At 38.7% G+C, this 18,626-nt stretch overlaps 1 protein-coding gene across 1 annotated transcript in view; it reads right to left on the reverse strand.

Moving 5' to 3' along the window:
• STK31 (serine/threonine kinase 31) overlaps positions 1-18,626 on the reverse strand; it is a 30,412-nt gene that overhangs the window by 10,869 nt on the left and 917 nt on the right. Inside the window, exons 3-15 of the mRNA XM_065752265.1 lie at positions 18,015-18,113; positions 17,016-17,090; positions 16,388-16,546; positions 15,053-15,405; positions 13,175-13,371; positions 12,445-12,559; positions 11,626-11,785; positions 7,598-7,720; positions 4,100-4,279; positions 2,740-2,856; positions 1,287-1,406; positions 674-805; positions 47-148 (exon numbers count right to left, since the gene is read on the reverse strand). Coding sequence (XP_065608337.1) covers positions 47-148; positions 674-805; positions 1,287-1,406; positions 2,740-2,856; positions 4,100-4,279; positions 7,598-7,720; positions 11,626-11,785; positions 12,445-12,559; positions 13,175-13,371; positions 15,053-15,405; positions 16,388-16,546; positions 17,016-17,090; positions 18,015-18,113 — 1,932 coding nt within the window. The remainder of the gene's footprint in view (positions 1-46; positions 149-673; positions 806-1,286; positions 1,407-2,739; positions 2,857-4,099; positions 4,280-7,597; positions 7,721-11,625; positions 11,786-12,444; positions 12,560-13,174; positions 13,372-15,052; positions 15,406-16,387; positions 16,547-17,015; positions 17,091-18,014; positions 18,114-18,626) is intronic.

Genomic DNA, 18,626 nt, shown 5'->3' on the forward strand with positions numbered 1-18,626 from the left:
GATGGGGCTCAAACAGCTTTGTTTTAGCTGCCTAAATAATACTTACGTATTCTTCTTGTTCCTTATATATTTCCTGAACAAGCTTATTTCGCAGGACAGCAATTTCTTCCTTTGTTCTTGTAATTTCAAGCTCACTGTAATCATCAGACTTCATTAGGAATAACAGAGTTAGTGTATAGTTCTCATTCTGCTATTATACCAAACAATAGTAATATACTATATCAGTATTAAAAAGCAGCTTCTGTGTCACAGTTTTGGAGCCTACACGTTTCAATCTCTACTCTGGAAACCCAAAAGATTCTCTTAAAAGCTAATCACTGTCCTACTCAGAAGGGTTCCCTACAGAGTCTCCCCAGACTTCACAACAGCAGCATTTGGTGAGGGATTTCCCACGATTTTTAAGTGCTACTTAACTGCTGTTCCTAGCTTAACATGAAGGGAATGCAGATTATGCAATTCTAGTTAAAAGTAATAGTAGTGTGGTTAGGGACTTAAAAGAATGGATACGTGCAGCTCAAAGACTTCAGATCAAGAAACTTCTAAGTCCTAACTGAACCTGAAGCTCTTCAAAGCACTGAAAACACATTGTTCTGTCTAGTTACTACTTGATTGGAACAAAATTTGTCCCTAAATAAACTTGGAAAACAGAAAAAAAACCCTAAGATTTACATACTTCCTCAAGGTTGTTCTTTTCAGTCAATTTCCATCTTAACTGGACCTTCAAACTTTTCACCATTTTTTTAATCGATAATAAGTTGTCAATATTAGGTCTTCTACCCATCCATTTCTCAGCTTGTTCTTTGAACTAGGAAAAGAAATAATAATTAAAAAAAAGATCAGAAAAACGTTCAAGAATTCTATTTGACTATGCTTTAAATCAATGCACTAGGGAAACTGCCTGAAGCCCATCTGAATTCAGCTTTTCAGAATCTTCCCCACAAAAATGGAGTTTTTATTGTGTTTAATTTTGATTACGTTTACAACTTGCTGGAAAACATCCTACTTAAAGCTTTGTCCCTTAATGCAGATTGCAGTGAATCCACTGATGCAAGTTTCCACTGCCTTAGCAAAGCAACAACACAGCCACACAATCCACCCAAACTCACAATAATATATTCATCCAAAACAAAGTTTTGCCTAACTCTCTCAAGCTTTAACTTAACCAACCTCTCACTGCCAAACATACACCCAGAATACCCGTAAGAGAGAAAAGATAAAAGGACATCTTTTAAAAAGTCAGAAAGCATTACTAATGCAGGTCAGTGTGACACAAGTCAAGAACTAACCTCAACACTGGCCGAGTATGTTTTTTGTATGACTGTGATCAGATTTTGCTCCTGACGAACTTTATGCATAACCCTACTGTATGTACTCCTAATGATTCCCTTCTCTTTCTCACTGTGTTCCTAGATTGAATTACAAAGACAAAGATTAAAGATAAAGAGTCATTCACTATTTATATGTACCGACATTTCTATGTAAAAACTTTTTACTAAAACATTCTGCTGCTGATGGATAAACTCACATATTAGACTTTTTAATCTTAAAGACACTGGAAGAGGAAAGTTAGCAAGTTTAAGAGATCATCCAATCATTTTCAGTAAAACAAAGCTAACAGCACTTCTATACAGAGAATCCATTTCATGCTATGAAAGACATTTCTTCAGTCACAAGTACATATGGAACATCAAAATATACGATCATTCTTTCAAAGCAGTCACTGGTTCTGTAGCAGGCACAAGCTGTTCTGCTGTTAGTATGATATTACATTAGAGGACAGGTGCCATGTCTGCTGCCATGATTTCATGATGACATTCTGACATGATTTCAAATAAATGAGTATTTATCAGCAGTCCTGGCCAACTGGGGAGGTCCCAGATAATTAAAGACTTGCTAATGCGACACTAAAAAGGGTCGAAAGAAGGATATGGGGAACTACAGGCCTATCAGCCTGACCTCAGTATCAGGCAAGGTGAAGGAGCAGATTGGCTCAAGTGTGATGTGCTGTATTTTGGTCACAGTGATCTTAAGCAACGCTACAGGCTTAGGGCAGAGTGAACAGAAAGTTGCATGGTGGTAATAGATCGTGGAGCATGAGCAAACAGGTGGCTCAGTATAAGCCAGTGGTGTGCCCAGGTGGCCAAGAAGGCCAACAACATCCTGGTAACGATGGGCCAACAGCAGGACTAGATCTCAGTGAATTTTCCCAGCTGTAATGATTCTATGGCACAGAAGGATTCTCACCACACAGACATCACAAGTGCTTGATGAGAGTCAGCAGAAGAGGATGGAGGAAAAACTTAAAGGTAAACAACTGGAGAAAACTTCAACACAAGTATCAGAAGATTCCTAGTAAAGCAAGAACACTTGTCCCATGCAAAAAGCAGATGAATAGTACTTTGTCACTAAGATTGGAAGAAATAAATTTATCCGTGAACATTCACGGAGATGCAACAAGAAACTTAAACTTATCGCTTACACTTTCAGCACAAGCACCAAAACTCAGAGAAGCTTAAAGAATGCTTCTCTGCTTCTACACAGGGAAGCATCAGTTTTCTCAGCACTTCTTAGTTAAGTCAGTCATAGAGCTAAATTCCTGTAACCCAAAGCTGCCCTCTGCCTGTTGCCAGGAAAACATTCTTTTCTCTCCCAGGAGCAACCAGAGTGATTTTTCACCACATTCCCCTACCCCCTGCCCCAACGAAAAAAAACAAAACCAAATTAAGAAAGAAAACTTACTGTTAAGTCTGTCTTCAACTCTCTGCAAATACTCAGCTCAACATCTTTTAGAGCTTCATCCACATTACCAGGACCTTCCTCTAAATCAGAGGACACTTCTGAGGTCAGGTCAAAACACTTCAAAAGAGAAAAAAAATAAAACCTTGCTATCTTCACAATATCTTCTAGCTTTCAATTACAAGGACAAGAGAATGTAAAAATCATCACTGCTGGAGATCTAATCAGAAAGCATGTTAAATATCACCTTTAACAGCCTGTCACTTCAATGATATAACAATTTCTGGAACTAACATAGCTGTGATTCACCAAGCAAAAGTTGACTCTCATCTTGATCACGTTTTACTTTCCTAATTTCTACAGTTAAGGAAAACTAAGAAGAAAGAAAAGAGTAGAGAAATTCTAATCCTCCTGCTAGTGGATCTTATGTGCAAAATCAACATGAATGCTGTCCACATAGTGATACACAAAATGCTGATCCAAAGCTCAGTGTGGCACTTTCAGTGCTGAGAGGCCTATTTTATATAACACTACCTGAGATAAAGACACACCTTGGGACCTATTTCACTGTGGATAAACTGTGATGTCAAGTTAAAGATTTCCACCAGGAAACCTTGAATGTTCCCACTCAAGGCAAAAACAACAGCTTTGAGATAAAGAAACAGAAAACACTAGATAGTATCAGTAAGATCCATTTATAATTGCATCAGATGTTGTTTTAGTCAAAAACGTTGCCCTCACCTATGTGAAAGGTAGCAGAAATGCAATGAAAATTTGTCTTTAACGTGCAATATACACTGTCATAATAGGAAGCAATAAACTCTTCCTCATTCATTTACCTGTCAAGCATGGGTATGTCACTGAAGATCACAAAATTATTTTGTTGACTATGAAAGTTTTTGTTTATTGAAGACAAGTTCAAATAATCTATAGCTCCCAAAAACTTTCAAGTTACACACTGGAAAGAGCCATTCATTCTCTAAAAATAAAAACCTCTCTCTATCACCAAACCACCTTCATTGTAGATTTTGATGGACGTTACAACAGATTACAGACATTCATGAACTAGCATATTTTAAAATATGAGGTGTTTCTATCCAAAGGCTACTTTAATCCCTAAGTATTTCAGTCACACAAGGATTAGATAGAGCATACGCAACAGTTACACAGAAAAACTTAGCTTAAAAAAAAAAAAATGCCCTCAAGATACACCTTCTCCCTGTGTACTGTGGCTAAGGCTTTGTGCCTATGAACAGTAGAACTATCTCCTTCTCTACTAATGACTGCCACACGCAAGTTTGGTTATACACAAAATCACACTTCATCTTTTTCAGCAACAGGAAAAATGGCTTGTTTGCTTTACCTTTAGGATGCTGCTGAACAAGTCAGTGAGAACTTGCAAAGCAGCATCTGTGTTCCTTTTGACATTAACAAACTCCTCCATTTTAGCATGCTTCCATTTAAAGAACCGTTGAAATACATCTTCAGAGTCGCTCACTTCGCAAACTTGACCATAAACCGCCCCCAGAGAAACAGATAGTCCCTGTGCATAAAGCAAACAAAAACAGCATGTCTGCACATAGAAGTATAATATACTGGTAAAAATTACTTTAAAAAAGCAGGATATTTAATGTAGAAAGAGTAAGAAATAATTCTACACCAGCAGGAAGTGCTATCACAAAATCCTCTTTCAGTTTAATAGTTCTTATATTTCACTTTCCTGTCAAATTTACTGGCAGTATGTCTAGCAGAAGATGCAATGCAGTAAAGAATCACACACTCCTGAGTCCAATATACCCTTCAAAACATGGAAGGAAAAGACAACAAAAAACAGATCACTGTATGACAGATGTGTTCCAGGCACTTCTACTTACAGATAGGACTTCTAAGCCATGTTCATTGGGACATAACACAAAAAGAAGCTCAGTTTACAATATTCCTCTGAAAACAAAGTGAACTTGTGCTAAGGAACAAGGTGACTAGCCAGCTGTCTGATGAACAGCTCTGGACTGATACGTCCATTATAAGTGATTAGGCAAATCTCCTGTGACACGCTTTCATCACTCTGATCTCCAGATGGAACAGAACCATCTGTGTGTCCAATATCTCCAAGGTTCTCTGAAGTTATTTGCACTGTCTAGAAACATCTACTTCCATCTAGAAGCCAAGTATTCTGGCAAAAGTATTCAACACCTCCTTTTGATTTGCATTGGAAAACAGATGTGTACCACTGACAAAGGAAGGGCACAGAGGATAAAGCTCAAGTCAAACAGAAATCACTTTTAAAAAATAAGACCAGACAACTTGAACAGCAAGCAGGTCACTGCATCAGTTAACACTCAAGAAAACATCTTAACAGAAGGCAGCATTCCTTGCTTCTGAGTAAAAAGTCATGCTGAAAAACACTTGAGCTACAAAGACATTTAACCGCTATTTGCCACAGCTCGAAAGGTAAAATGCTCCCTGGAGGATGGGATCTGACTGGACAGTCTTGTGCTTTTGTAGTGACATTCTTCAGCTTTTAAAGTCCACTAAAGATGGATCATTTCACTTATACACATTGTTCCCTGCAATAAGGTGAATAAAGAAGACCTGAAGAGGGCTGATGAAAGTCTGCTAATATGTGTTTCACTTTTTTCTTTCCTCAGGTGGCAGGAGGTTTAAGTGTCACAGGCCTTCCCAACACCTTGCTCATGTAAACAAAGAAAAAAAAGAGAACCCTACTCTCTCCTCCTTACGTGATCTTTTTCAACTTAATTCACAGTCAACTTCAGAGATGCTCTCAAACTCAGTCAAATGCTATAGAAAAAGCAGTGTCACAGAACTTAAGCCACTCATCAAGAGGCTTTCCAAAAGGCTTTAAAATATAATCTTATAAAATTTTAACACTAATTTCAATGCAATAGCACACAGACAGTGTATCAGATTGTTTTACATGGTTATTTCAAATCAAGCCAGGTTGCATGAGCTTTATATGAATAAGCTATGCCTTCAGAAATAGAGTGGGTCACACCAGAAGAACATCTGCACGTGTATCTGCATCAGCTGGTGCTCAAGGAAAAGAGTCTTTTTTAAGTTAAATGCTATTTCTTCCTATTTATCTTTTAAATAAACACATTTTTCTAAAGCATGAGCAGCTTTATCAGCAGAAAGATATGGGAACAGATTTCAGAAGAATAACAAGTTGCCACACAAAAACTGTTCAGTGGCTCACACACATTCAAACCCGTCACTATGCTGAAGTCTGGCATTCAAAGGTTAAGGAATAAGCTATCACATGATAACCACATGCTTATAGACAGCTAACATGGAAAAGCTCACAACTGTTCAGCTCACCCTAGCCCATTGTACTAACGTAACTAACACAAAATACGCACATCCACACTCATCTTTCTTCTTAACCAATGCAGTCTTAGAAAGCAGGAAGCTAATGAGTGTTTATTTCAGTCTTAGTTGGATTCAGCTGAGATGGAAGCTGTCTGAATTCGTTTATAGGTCAGGCCAATAACAGTTCACCCCAGAAAGTCTTAAATCAGAATAAATATGCAACAGGGTGAGTTTGCAATGCAGAGCTTGGTGAAACACACATTAGTTCCCAAGCTCATGTTCTTCTGAGGAAAATACTGTGCTGCCCCAGGGAAAAGAGTATGACCTCATCAGCTCCATAACACAGCAGCCATAGTTCTCACTGAATCTTCCTGTTCTATTCAGAAAAAGTACTTGTATCATCTACCTTCTAATAAAAGGTCATCAACACAGTTAAGCTAAAGCACGGAACTCAACTAATACACACCACAGAATTTCAGTACTCTTTCAAATATTTTCCAGATGAACTACTACAATTTCAACGCAGTACAATTATCCAGGGAACGTCTAATGCCTACCACCTAGTGAGTGGATCAGCACAGCACAACCCTGAAGCTCCAAAAAATAAATAAAAACCCAAATAAATCCACAACCACCACAATTCTCTTCTGTTTGAAAAGGGCCTCAGATAATGGAAAGCTGTGAAATGACACTCATCCAAACTCTTTTCTAAGACAACACCAACCTGCATATGAGACTACAACCAAAAATTAAGTGCATCACAGCATACTTTTGAACACAGTTATAAAATAATTCCCTAAAGAAATTGAGTAACTCCCTCAGAAACTGGATGCTTTTGTTTTATTAATGCTGCTCCAACCCTATTTAAATCTGTATGCTGCCTTTAATTGGGGCACTTCTTCAAAGGAACATCATCCTGAACATTTGTTGAAGAATTACAGAATGCTTTGAGTTGAAGGGGCCTCAAGGACCACCAAGTTCCAAAACCCATTAAGTGTCAAGGAGTTGAACAAGCTGTCAAACTAACAAGCTTTTTCCCTCTACAAACACACCTGCACAGTCAAGATGAAAGTAGCATTTCTGCAGTTAAAAAGAAGGAAATAAATTATAAATTCAGTAATCAAACCCCCAAGATCAGTCTGGTACTTCTTCCATCAGTAACTTTCAAGAGTTACTACCTTATCTACAGAGACTATTTCCTCACTTAACATTTTCTCCAATTGTGGGCTCTTATCAGTGCTCATCTTCTGTGTTCTCTGGGCTTTGTGCATTCTTGTCAGTCACCAAACACAGTACGTTAAGATAAAACTCTTGCCCAAACCCAGATCAAAGCCATTTGCTTCTAGAAACAAAACATCCACAAGACCAAGATCGCAAGTAATGCTGAGAACCACAAGCATCAGATGTACAACTTAACTCAATAGTGAGATCTTAAGCTTCATCTGCTGCTTAGCTCTGCAACCATTAGATGTTTAAGAAATGGTCCCAAACGTTCTCAATGTTTCAGAGTTAGTAGTAAGAGCTCCTGCCATACCTGTAAAACATTTGAGCGCTCGCAGATGAACAGCTGATCCACTTCCAAAATAAACTCTTTAACTGCAGAATACAAGTTTTGCTGCACTCCATTTCTCTTTATAATCAACTCATCTTTTTCATCCTATGCAGAAAGAAAGGCAAATGAGTAACTTGCACACAAACAGCACACACAACACAGATGATAAAAGACAACGTAAACACTGCTAATAGTAGTTTCCTAGGAAATAAGTTTCCTCTGGATGACTGGCAGTATTAGCTCTGCTGCTGGGAGAAGAATCCCAAGTTCCTATCAGACAAGGTACCTAACAGACAAATCAAAAGCAAATTTCTTGGCATGGGTGAGAGAAGTTGAAATCTACACTCAAACACATTTGCAGTGTTTGTTCAATAATTATTTAACAACATGCCAACAGAAATATGAAAACACACAAGTTTTCATATGGGGTCAACAAACATCTAACAATCAAATGAACATTTTCCACAAACAAATTATATATAATGCATCTATTACACATGCACAGGCTAAAACCCAGGGGTTCAGGGAGTTTTTAAATGTAGTTTCTCCAGTGAAAGCTTAGAAGATTACTAAAGAGTTTCTAAGCATCCACAAACAGACTAGAAACCTTTTGTCTGTATCAGACAAGGACAGAATGAGATGCAGCAACTGGAAAGAGAACACTGGACAAACTAGCTACAAATAAAACCACAAACATCTGTTTTAAAACCTAAAACCCAGATTAGCAATTGAACAGATGTAATTCAGCCAGACAGACATTAATGGACTAGATAATAAAAACTAAATATATGTGAATTAAGTTCTTAAGTGCGGAAGCAATACTTTGTGTTAGAAAACACTGAACATCCAAAAAAGTTTTAAAGGCACTTACTGCTTTCTGGGTATTTCTGGTAACCAAGAGCACACACCATTTTTACAGGCTTCCTGCTGTTTTGCCTATCTAAAACATGGGTTAATATGCAAAAGAATATTCAACACTGCATAAAAATGTTGAAGGACACTCTGTCATAAAGAACACTTTCACAGACAAGATTTCTGCAAAGTATTGCTTTGGGAATGAGAGTAATAGAGACTTAAGTGCAACCAAACTCCAACTAACATCAGCTCAAGCACCAGCATCAATTTGACAGTATACACAGGACAGAGTAAGAGTCCAGGAAGTCAACACGTGGCTCAAGAGTCACAAGCCTCCTTCCTTCCCACATCTGCAATTTCACTGGGTATATACAATAGCTCATGCCTCAGGAAATGCCTGCTACATAACTTCAGAGAACACTACCTATTTTAAAAGCGTACATTACAAAGACTTAAGCTCATCACAGTAACAGACAGTAGAATCAACAGGCTGAAAACTTCTCCAACTACATCTAGAGAAGTTATTTATCCATCTCACACCTCACAAGAGACATGCACAAGAACACCACCCCATTAGTCTCAGTCACACCAAACACCAGCCCAGCCCAGTATCCTGTTTCCAACATCAGCAATCCTTATTTATTAAAGACTGTAAAAGCACAACAAAATAGTGCAATCACTTCATTAATGCCTTCCAGCCTCAGTGACCTCATAATCAAGAGAAAAACGCATCGCTTTCCATGGACACCTTCTAATCCATGCTTTCAGACCATTTCTACTTTTAGCATCAGGTTTTGGATTTAGTGCAGATTAAAATTTGCAAGATGTGAAATAGTTAAAACTAGCACTGGAATCAGCATCCTCATTAAACTACTCTATTTATCCCACCTTCCTAAAGCAAATCTTCAATCTTTTCCTAATTCCAAATCATAAATTAAGCAAGACTCCAAAAACACTGCTTACAATGTCTGAGTATGCAGTGTTTGCATTATATAGTTACAGTGCACCAGGAGCATACACTGCAATCAGATCAACTTCTAACTAACTCTGTTCCCTGTAAAGCTGGTGTCCTCCCAGTGAAGTTTCAGATGAGAGCTGCTCAAGTAACCTTCATCAGCAGCCTTCCTATTTCAGTATATACCATCCCCATATTGGGCACAGTTTACATCCAATTCTGCGATGACTTCTAGATGCATTTTAAAGCCCTTCCATTCCAGATGAGTGACCTTTGCTGTTTTTATGCAAATAGTACCTCAGTACCATCTCAGTTCACTGACTGTTATGATTCCAAGACACCCATTACATAATCACCTTATTCAAGAACAAATACCTCAACCACACACCTTCATATAGGGATATTCAGACTAAAGAAATGAAAAAGTTAAAAAAGAACAAATCAGAAGTGATAAATCAGCATAAATCAACTACGAAACTACAGAACATGAATACTGAAGCACCACTTAACTCTACATTCAAATTCTACTGGGCTTACCTCTAATATGACAGCATACTAGATTTCTCCCAAAGCAAGATAATGCTTACTTGCAAAACAGACAAACCAGACTCATTGGAGAGAGAGGAGGAAAGTCAAAGGAAGAGCACATTGCTTAGGCAACCTAACAGCAAGATTTAACTTCATAAAACTAATTTTGACAGCTAAGTTGACAGATGAAGCAAACAGAGTTCAACAGTATGTTGTAGCTCAATAGGCAGCTATATTTCATCCATCTGTTTGGGTTCAATGGGCTTCCTGTGCCCTGGGATCTCATTTCAACTAAATGAGAAACAAAGTCAGTGACATCAGCACACTCAGCTGCACTATCAAAATACACGTTACTCTATATACAGTTGATGTAATGTAAAGTAGGGACATCAAGCAGAATAACAAGTAGACCGTTTTACTGTGAGCATCTTGGTCATTTCTTACATCTCAAGGCAAATTCTTACAGAGCCTTGGAATATCCTGCTTCCAGCAATTCATCTTGAAAACTAAATTAACTCCTCAGGGAGCTCAACTCTTCAGCACACATTCCCAACAGTATACCCTTTGCAGTTCTCAGGCTCCCCAGGGGATACCTGACACTTAGCAGAACTCCTGTCTTCTCTCCTTTTCCCCTATTTAAAATATTAGTGACACTGCCATGACAACCTTTCCTTTTCAGACAGCAGGAATCTTTGAAAGCCACAGAAAGTTCTTGAAAAGCTCTAAGAGTTTGTCCCACCATCCATTTGCACCTTAGTTTAAGTAATCAGGAATAATGCCAAAAAAGGAAGATGGAGGGGGTTTATTTCCAAACAGAACTGGTTTTCAGGCTGTTGCAAGGCCACACCCTGCCAACACAAAACACAGGGCTAAACACACCTGGAAGAGCACAGTGCCACCTGTCCATAGCATTTCAACTGCTTTAACAGTTCAACATGACAACACATCCTGTAGACAACTTCACTGTACCACACCTGAGGCACTACTCATCAAAATTGAGACCTTTTTTCCTGAAGCTTTTCCTGGAAGAATGCTGCTTCCTAGCATTGGCAACTCAGAGAGAAAAGTAGCAGATATTCTATACATTGCCAGCCTATACAAGGCAAGTCCAAAATGCTTTATGTTTACTAACACCACCCCACCATACCTGCCAGAGCCCTCCTGTTCTCAAAAGCAGCACCTCCACTGAGAGGCAGTGCATATTTGTCATCACAGTCACTTTGAGATACTCAGGCAGGTTTATTCTGATTGCAGCAGCTGAGAAGTTACGCTAGATGGCATCTTTCCCCTGTACAAGCCCATCTTCCCGCACAACTGCTATCTGCATACCTATTTCCCTACACACTCCCACAGGAGGGCCTTACATAATACTCTCGTGGTGTGCCGCTTCAGGAAAGGTTTTAAAGACATCAGCTACACAGCTAAAGTGGTTTTTAATCATTACAGAACGGAAATCCTTTAGTCAGGGTGTTCTGATATCCTTAGATGTCTTTGATATTTATAAAGGTGTCAAAAAAGTCTACATTAAACAGAAAAAATAACACCTCACAAATCATCAATTGTAGCACATAACGAAGCTCTGATGTCTGCTCTATGCCAGGTAGCATTTCCTTTCTGCCCTCATCATATCCCAGTATACTTACAATACTAAAATATTCTTGTCAAAACCTACCATGTTTTTGCATAACTGAATCATCTCCTGAGCCAAGTCATACTCTGTCCAAAGCTCCTGCAATTTTTTCAAGGAACATGGAACAGTGATATTTCCTTCTGTAACCAGTGTTATGGCTTGTGAAAGCTGCTCCCCAAAACCAGTGATCTTTTTTGTATGCCTGAATATCAAGGAAGAAACAGACCTTTAACCAGGAAATACTTAGTTTTTCCCAGAACTCAAGCATTTTATAGGTATTCACTCACCTTCAACATATGGAGCTTGAGATAACAGCTATGATGTTAACTTAGTTTCTACCACAAAGCAGTAGTAGCATTGTGCCTCCCTCAGCTGTTTAATTCCTCTTTGAGGAGGAAAGAAGTACCAAGACAATGCTTATTATACCTCAGTATTATGCTCTTTATTTCTATTCTGTCTTATTTCACCCCTCAGCGTTTTCTTACTCAACTGTTACTAATATGTAAGCATTATATATGCTCCTTCTTAAATGCACTGACAGCCATTTCTATTTCAAGTCTCGCCCCACTGCAGTTTCAGTCCTTATTTTATTAGTAGAGAGGTCATGTCAACTATCCAATGAGATATACCTCTCTCTACCAAAAATAAAGATACCTAATCTAAATGGTAATGAGCATCTTCCTTAAAGATGGAACTGAAAAGCAAGCAACACAAATCCCAGTGTGACAAAAAAAATTAAATTTAAGCCTTGGTTTTGAAATTATCCTCCCAACACACTATCTTTCTTAGAAAAGTAACTGAGAAACAAGAAGTATGCTTTCAAGGGATAAACAGGGTAATAACAGAGACTTCAATACATACCTAAATTCTTTCAACACCTTCACATTAGCAGCCAAATTTCTCATTTTTGTTCCAATATAATTATGCAGGGTTTCCTTGAGATGCTCAGTTGCTTTCCTGGATGCTTCCTTCTCTCAAAGAATCATTTATCAATTTCAGAGTAATGTTTCAGACAGAAAGATAGAGTCAGCTGGGGTGACTAACACAAAGACTGTAACTTAGTCCTTTAAAAGCCTAGCCGTTAGTGTTGCAATAACAAGCGACTATGAACATAAAAACCAACATGAAAAAGTTTTTATGCTTTTAAAAGCTGGTTGCCAGTTGTTAGTTCAGTTCCTTCCTCTCATTTTAGCAGTAATGTGCTTAAGTGTACTCCCCATTTGCTAGCAAGCTGTAAGACAATAAAGAATTTTTCTTTCCTTACTGAATAATTCCTAAGCATTAAGTCTAGGGAAGTCACGTTTGGGACCACATTCAATTCCTTACTCTCATAATCACACCTCAAAACAGCGCAGTGCGATTCTTGCTGTATTTACAACCACACTGATCTTCCCACAAAGAATCTTCTCAGAACAAATTAGAGAAGAACAAGAAAAAACAAATTAGGCTACATTCATAAAGGGACAACCTGAAGTTAAAAGTCCTTGCTTTCATATCACTGTGATACATTCATAATACCCACAAGAAACAAGACAGAAGCACCATCAAAAACATCTGCAACCCGGAAAGAAGCTTTCTTTTGTTTTAAGATTTCCACACACCTTAAGTTCACCTTTCAGACACTCAACTTCCAGTTCTAGTTCCTTCCGTCTTCTCAATAGATTTACATTCTCCTTTCTGAGACCTTCTTTCTCCTCTTCAAAACTGCCATTCTCTACAGCCAGGTTCTGACCTCCTACGCACGCCAAACTTCTGTTAAGCACTGGGGCAGAAGCTACTTTTTTTTCCCTTTAAAAAAATTAAGGGGGATTAATAAGACAAAAAACACCACAAATTGTGCATTCTTTCATTATTTCATAGCTTCAGTAATGACTACAGAACACCCCAAAGAGACTATAAAAGCATCTGCATAATTATGCTTTACTTCTTCACCATTTGTCACTCTGTCCACTGGAGTCTTCAAAGATTGTTACATGATACTGAAGAAGAAAAACAAGAAACATGACATGAACACATCATTTGAATAGAACCCTTTAAATATTTTACTAAGTCAAATGCCTTTCTACCCATTGTCCCTCCCCCCCAGAAAAAAATCTTGCTGTACCACACATCAGACAAGGTCCACCATAATTCCAATTTCACACCTACTCAATAGGGTGAAGTACTTTAAGGGCAACATTCTGAATCTCTGCCCCTGCATGGCATTAGTTACATCACAGTTTTTCTTTCCAGCGCGTTCTCCTTCGTGATTCCAGCCCTCCTGCAACATGCTAAAATCAAAGAACACCAGAATACATGGAAATGGAATAAAGGATCTGCAGCTCCCAGCCATTTGAAGGGACAGGACTCTTTGGGGTACAGTGCTAGCTAGCTCAGCAGTGAGAGACACATAACAACAGTATGAAATAATAACAATTGCCTCTTTTTTAAAAAGATATGTGGAGTGTACATAACTCAGAAAATAGGCCAGATCTGAGTATCTAAGTGATGTACGATAAGACACTATACTGTAAGTCCAGACTTCTTCAAAAAGCTCTTCATCTCATACTAACATTTGTTAATGGTGCAGAATTGCCGAGGTGATTCAATTGTGATTTTAAACAACCTAGGGAGTTTGGTATTGGTTTTCTCTTTTTTTTTTTTCCAGAAGAATATAATTTCTTACATCACTGCAACTCTCTGAATGAGAAGTACCATCTTTTCCACCCACAAACATCTTCCCCAGCAGCCTGTTGCCATGGCAATCCTAGCAATTGTAGGACAAGTTTATTTTAAAAGATTTCTGACAACCCTAACTGCCAAGTTACCACTAGCTCTCAATGTAATTAGAAGCTGCAGACATCATTACCCCAAAGCTCACTTCAGACAGCAATTGCTGGCTTTATATCTTATAAGCACACACAATTGAGCTCCTGCAAAAATAAATAACCAGAATATGTTTGTCCTGTCAGGTGAATGTATTTCCACATTCCACATTTGAGTCCAATGAGTTTTTAATATATGTAAATAAAAAGGAAGTAGTAACAGAGTCTCAAGGACAAGCCTGTGGCAATTATGCAGATGCATAAATGAGCATCACTGACAGCACAGAATCTCAAAGAGGCCCAATACCATGCAACCTTCACTTCCAACCATGGTTTACTGTTTAACAGATGCTACACTTCCTATTTTTTCAAAAGTCACACATAAAGAGACAATACTATTTGGAAAACAAATGAAGAAGAACATAACACCAGTAACGAATAGGTTTTGTACAGATTACTGTCTTAACTCCCATCACCACACCATGCCACACACAGATTTGTTATCTACTCTCCTTCCACTGAGTACCAGCATTATTGGATGCTGAGAGGAAAAAAAAAACTTCTGTTTTAGATACTCATTTTCTCCTCCACCTTCTCATATAAACACATCCCAGCAATGATCACATCACTCACACAAACCTTTCCCTGATACCCCATTGCCTTACTTTGTAAGAAACATACGGTTTCCAGCAAAAACCTCATTCCTTTCAGCAGCAGCTCCAGAGACCAAGAGCTCTCTGGGACGGTTGCACAGTGCACGACCAGCCCTGTTCAGCCACGGCGGAGAAAGAGCTTTCATCTTCTTAGGTTGGTTTTGCATATCATCTTCTTTCATTTCCACATTGCCAGTGCTTCCTGGAGTTCTGCTCTTTTCAGCAAATCCTGCCTTGGCCACCTCTTCTCCAATGTCTACTTTTTCACATTCCGCCTGGACAACAATGACACCATCCTTCTGCTTGGCCTTCTGTCGGATTTTTACTGCTTTTTCAAAAACTAGGCTACCCAAGAACTTCTTCCCCTGTGAAATAAAATATCTCGATGTTGTGTCCTGGTCATTTAGAAAACTTAACAACTGAAACAAAACAAAATGTATGTAAGACCAACACCCAAAGAGCAACACAAAGAGAGTTTCTTATGTTTGACATTTATTCTGAAACAATAATGCACCTACACAAATCTGACTAACCTCTGTCAACACCAGACTGGACATCAACACCAGTAATTCTTCCTCATAATTCAACTTGGAAGAATTCAGTATAATTTATAGATAAATCCAAGAACTAACAATTTTTAATTTATGTTCAAAGCTGGCTGAACAGAAGCTGTTGCCACTTAAAATTAAGACTGGAAGAGGCTGGAGTAGGAAAGAGGTATAGTTCAACAGCCAGGAAGCAACGAAAGCATTACTGCAAGCAACCCAAAGTGGTGGAGAAACAAGCAAAGTAAAACCGAACAGAAATCATAATAGCTTTTCATGTCTTAATCACATTAAGCAATGTGAGTAGGACCACACAGAGACAACACACAAGGGGTCTTGGTGTCTCTTCTCAACAGCACAGAGGCACAAGGCAAGCAAGTCAGCCTGTTCAGCAGATCTGGCAACTGCTGCTCTCAAGGCAGCTGCTGGAGAAGCACTGGCGACAAGAGCACGATTTTATGAGTGCAGAATGAGTGGTGTCCACACAAAGGAGATCACCACTAAAACTAGACCAACCAGTGCCACTCAGAAGAGTTCTGAGCTTTTATCAGCCTTGTTGGCAACAGCTGCTGAGTATGCAGAACTGCAGAAATGTTCTCTAAAATCATCCCCCCAACACACTGTGAACTAAACCATTTCAGCTTCTGGAGTACATTCAGGGTGAGCAATCAGCACTTCCCAGCATGTCCTGATATCACAGCTAAACACTCAGCTCATCGAAAACTCCTCAGGACACTATGCAGACATTTGGCACCACCTGCTGCAGCGCACATCATAAATGCTTCAAAAATCGGCCACTCACCTGGTCAAACATGTTTAAGCTCTGATTAGCTGGTAACTGCAGTCCCCAGAGCCTGTACCTCTTGGCAACACTCGGATATTGCAAGTTTTCAGGAATTTCAACTATTTCTGATCTGTTTATAATCTCAGAATTTCCATAGTCAATGTATAATACCTGATACTGTAACAATGAAATAAAATATAATTAAGCAGAAGCTATGTGAACCTCCTAGAGAAATGCACACTGAAAAGAACTGCAGTGTAAGTGTTTTAACAAATGCGTGTGATCGTACTATGACTGAGGCAGAAATCAGGCCCTTCCATTCTAACACAGCTACCACTTTCACCTCTCCCCAGTTTGAAATTAACCTGCATCATTTAACAACATTAACTATCACTTGTGAATTTTCTCCCCCCCCCCCACACCCCAACAGCACTTTGCAGGTGTGTCATATCATGTCAGTTTTCTCATCAGCAACATTCAGAATTACAGGTGACTTGAATTTGTGTCACACATTCATATTCACTGTTTTTTTTAATGTTTATTCAGGCAGGAAGGGTAGAAGAAGAGGGAAGAAGTTGCATTTATTTCTGCACTCCTGCAGATAAAATTGATATTTATAAAAACTGAAGAAAAAAACTGTTCCTGCCTTTTCATTGCTGATCATATGCTGCACCATGCATCTGTACCAGCATCTATCTTCAGAAAAACAGCCACCATAAATCTGAAAAGCAGGAAAAAAGATCAAGAACAGCATTTTGAAAACATGAACATAGAGCAAAACGATATTTACAATACACTGCAAATCTTACTTTCACTCTGCTAGAATGATCTCAACGGCACTATGAAAACAAAGTGATGCATCTGATGTCCTATCTCTCATAACAACATATGCCAGACGCTTCAAAAACTATAAACCTCTACTCCACAAACAAGAGCTCAAAGAAAATCTTACAGCTCTGAGAACTAACATTTTATACTGCAGGTTCGTCTTTTTTTTTCCTTAAAAATGTGTTGCTACAACATTTTATTGGTGCTGACAGCTTAGTTAAGCTGAACAAAGGAACAACCACACCACAAATGCACCGAGATTGTTGTCCATGCTTTTTCTTCAAGAGGAATGCAGAAGGCCATTTACCTGCACAAAAAAAAGCTCAAAGATAAACTGTTTTAAGTCTTCTTTTGCAGTAAGCCATTAGCAGCTCAAACAAACACAAAAGTTGCTACCACTCTTTATAAGCTTAACCATCATAGAACTGCCACTAAACATATTCCTGTTATTTTCTTCTTGCTGCTTTCTATAACCCATTAAGCACTACAGACTTTCATATGAACTTCCACGCTTTTTGAGGGGTAGCAAAGAATCCCTTCTCTAGAAAAGCACTGCTCCGTAGTTATAAACCATGTTATCTCAATGTATATAGGCACACATACATGGTTGCATAATTTAATTGAGGTCTGAATAAAGAAAACTTTCTCACATCAAATAAACATTTTATTTAGGAACAAAAGCGATTCTTAAATAGATTTGGAAAGCATATGACCCATAATGTAAAGATCTATAAACGAGCAAAGAAAATGGCCGCATTCAATTAAAGCTTTTACACCCGAGGGGAAAACAAACGTTACGTACACATAGCGCACGTACCTTATTAAAATCAAGCTTGCCAAATGTTGCATTAGCCCGAGGACAAGCTTCTGCCAGAGCACAGCTTAATTGCAAGAGGTCATTAACGCTATTGATAGCCTAGGCGTGGAAAAAGGGCATGAGTTACTGTCATTTTTTATAGTTGCTCGATGGCTTACAACAGACTAAAATTAAGTCAGAACAACTGCGCTGCTGCTGAAGCAACACCCGACCTTAAACTTCAGAACTTCATGGTTCTAGTTTTACTTGTAAGCCTGGTCTCACTTTTCAAAAATCAATGTATCCCAAATAAACATTTCACAAACAGCATTTGTAAAAGTTTAACAACCAGATTCTGCAAGAAATACACACACGTATCAACCCCCATCTCACAAACTTCTGTATGTCTTTTAGTGTTCTTTGTATTTCTCTCCATAAAACAAGGAGACAACAGCTCCAGCATACCCCTCATCTCCTTACTTGGAGGAAGACTTATGTTTTGGTTTAGCTAAGCTGTAACCAAGTCCCAGAACATCAGGGTAAGAACCCAAAGGAAAATTAACCACTTCTGTAGGGAGCCTCCTATAGCAGTCACCATCCCTGGAGGTGTTCAGGAAACACATACACATGGCA

Source organism: Cyrtonyx montezumae, unplaced genomic scaffold (genome assembly GCF_038088225.1).
Source record: "Cyrtonyx montezumae isolate F1298 unplaced genomic scaffold, pur_monq_1.0 scaffold_8, whole genome shotgun sequence".
NCBI classification, from domain to species: domain Eukaryota; kingdom Metazoa; phylum Chordata; class Aves; order Galliformes; family Odontophoridae; genus Cyrtonyx; species Cyrtonyx montezumae.